The sequence below is a fragment of the Ciona intestinalis genome, chromosome 9, assembly GCF_000224145.3.
Source record: "Ciona intestinalis chromosome 9, KH, whole genome shotgun sequence".
Taxonomy (NCBI): Eukaryota; Metazoa; Chordata; class Ascidiacea; order Phlebobranchia; family Cionidae; genus Ciona; species Ciona intestinalis.
In genome coordinates this window covers 3,214,941-3,217,957 of record NC_020174.2, presented here as the reverse complement: position 1 = coordinate 3,217,957, position 3,017 = coordinate 3,214,941, and the positions used below count along the sequence as shown (strand labels likewise).

At 35.8% G+C, this 3,017-nt stretch overlaps 1 protein-coding gene and 1 long non-coding RNA gene across 2 annotated transcripts in view; both read left to right on the top strand.

The window, feature by feature from the left end:
- Positions 1–395: 395 nt before the first annotated feature.
- On the top strand, positions 396–1,400 carry LOC108949757. The gene is made up of 2 exons (XR_001974874.2): positions 396–567; positions 1,263–1,400. It is a non-coding gene; the product is annotated as an uncharacterized LOC108949757 (long non-coding RNA).
- Positions 1,401–2,701: 1,301 nt separating this feature from the next.
- Positions 2,702–3,017, top strand: part of LOC100185110 (nexilin) — a 14,948-nt gene continuing 14,632 nt past the window's right edge. Inside the window, exon 1 of the mRNA XM_002131134.5 lies at positions 2,702–2,856. Coding sequence (XP_002131170.3) covers positions 2,785–2,856 — 72 coding nt within the window. The 5' untranslated portion in view covers positions 2,702–2,784. The remainder of the gene's footprint in view (positions 2,857–3,017) is intronic.

The following is a 3,017-nucleotide window of genomic DNA, read 5'->3' as shown; positions in this document are numbered from 1 at the left end:
AAACAACGATCGAACCTTCGAACTATGAAACTATATCCTCACGACTTCCACAGACCGTTGTTAATTCTTTAAAACACGATCAGGATATTTGGATATTATGCGTTAAAGGTGTCCTATCTTCCCCCACCCTACTGTATATTGATTTTTTTTCTATATTTGTTACATTTAAATTGAATTTGCTAAAATAAAAGTATAGTATGACAGCAACAATATATATGTAGTAGGATGGGGGAAGATAGGACACCTTTAACGCATAATATCTAAATATCCTGATCGTGTTTTAAAGAATTAACAACGGTCTGTGGAAGTCGTGAGGATACAGTTTCATAGTTTGAAGGTTCTTTGTTTACTACCAAATGGAAAGAGTAACAAAATGAAAAGGCGTCCCATCTTCCCCTACCCTACTATATATACATATCGTCTATGTTTGTTAAAGGTTTGATTACGGAGAGCGTTTCTGGGACGTTAAATGTCGTCAGTTCACCTGCCAATGCGGATCACCAGTATGTAAATATTCAAGTGAAGTTTATAAGAATAAAGCCGAACAAGAGCTACAACAACATAATGGTAAGTGTATGTGTGTTTCTGATTCACGGTTTTTAAAAACATGGATTTTCGTACTATACACAATTTTAATTTTTCCTATAGTACTGTAGGGTAAGACGGGACACCTTTAGCACAAAATATCCAAATATCCGGATCGTGTTTTAAACAATTAACAACGGTCTATATGGGAGTCGTGAAAATAAGGTTTCAGAATTCTTTAAATGTTTTTTGTTTACTACCAAACGGGTCAAGAAAATAGAATGAAAAGATGTCCCATCTTCTTCCACCCTAAAACAGTGATTCTAAACCATTTTCCTTGCTGCACACATTTTTAAATACCCAATAACTCATGACCCTAACTTCGGGTTATTCCTCTTTAAAGCCGACTCCCCACATTGTACGGGTCGTGTCTTTACGCACACTTTTGTTTCTATTAGAAGTTTAACTTGAGATAATAATTAAACATAAATGGTTCGTTTGTCTGCTAGGTGTAGCGACCACGCTTATTTTTTAACTAAATGTAAATAGGTTTTTAACTGTAAGCGTGTTTTAACAACTGTTGTTTTGTGCTATATCCTGTCTTTTTGTTTAAAATATTTTTAAACCTGCGCTGCCATAATCAAAAAAATACCCCTTTCTAGAATTGCTTAAATAACAAAACCAGGTCTCCTGGTTCAGAAACCCTGGTCTAAAATGACTATGTTTTCCTAATTTAGAAAATAATGACGTCACAAACGACGTGGAAATGAAAGCTTCATCAGCGAACAACGAAATCGTGGATTAACACTTCATGTTGAAGAAGCCATGTTTTTATGTGGGATTTTTTTATCTAGAAATAAAAATTTGGCCGGGTATGTCGTTGTTGCATTAACACCTAGTTCTGTCGCATGTCTGTCGTTTCTCCAGATGTCTTTGGTCTATGACGTAACAATGATTGACAAACAGTGCAGCTGCGTCATAAACGACCGAGTATCGGGCGGCGGAGATAAAATAGACTTTGCTTCGTTGCTTGGTTGAGTTATCAGTTTGAGTGGCTGACTGTGGCGTCTGGAAATGTAAGCGATAGGCTCGGTTTGCTACATTATTCTCCAGAGGGTTTGACGGAGTATATAGTAGGGTGGGGCAAGATGGGACACATTTTTATTCTATTTTCTTGCCGCATTTTGTATAGGAAACGAAGAACATTCAAAGAATTGTAAATCCGTATTCTCACGACTCCCATAGAACGTTGTTAATTGTTTAAAACACGATCAGGGTATTAAGATATTCTGTGCTATAGGTCTCCCGTCTTCCCCACCCTACTATATGACGTCACGTGTTGATGCAGTAGCAATAACGTTGTATGGAAAGTTAAGCCGGCTGTACAGCGTTAAGCTGTTGAAAGTAATGCACTGTGTTGTTATTAAAAATGGCAGTTAAGAATAAGCAGACTTCTGGTATTTAGGTTCTTTAAGCACGAGTAGTAAAAGTTGTGGCTGTTTGTTGTTACTTATTTTTCGGGTTTCATGAGCTACGATAGTTTAACAGTAAGAATAATATAATAAAAATAACTTTATTTGTCTTTTTTATTTCGGTAGCGAAGATTTAAACATATTTTAAACGAAAAGACAGGATATAGCGACAAAACAACAGTTGTTAAAACACGCTTACAGTCAAAGACATATTGTATTTATTCGGAAGAAAATAAGCGTGGTCGCTACACCTAGCAGAGAATCGAGCATGATGTAATAGAATGATGACAGTAATTGAATTAAACTGAATCTTTAAATGTCGTTTTATCACTAACTTCGTCATTTTCGCTCGTCTATATAACATATAGTAGGGTGGGGGGAGATGGGTCACCCTATCATTCTTTTTCCTTGTCGCAGTTAGTAGCAAACAAAAAACGTTCAAAGATTTAAAAAAAACTAGATTCTCGTGACTTCTATAGACCAACAACATAGTGGTAGGTATGTATGTGTTTAGAGGTATAGCAAGGTGGTAGAAGATAGGACACCTTTTCAATTTATTTTCTCTTCCCATTCGTTAGTAAACAAAGAACATTTAAAGAATCATAAAACCGTATCCTCACGACTCCCATAGACCGTTGTTAATTGTTTAAAACACGATCAAAATATTTAGATATTATGTGCTAAATGTATTCCTATAATTATATGATTGTTTTAATAGCAACACAGAATCGTGTTAAGGCGAGAACCAAATGATATTAAACTAGCTGCATACAATAATCACCAAAATATGTCGGATACAAAGTGTGACGTCACTGATGACGTAGCAAGTGGAGAAGGAAAAATTCACAAACGGAGGAAAGTAAGTTATATATGCCTGTTGTGCACTACTGGGTAGTCTAAAAACATTTTATTTTTGCCCTCACAATTTTATCTTTCTAATTCCTTTGTTATACAATAGGGTGGGAGAAGGTGGTATACGCCATTTCATTCGATTTCCTCTTTCCAAATACAGTTAACCAT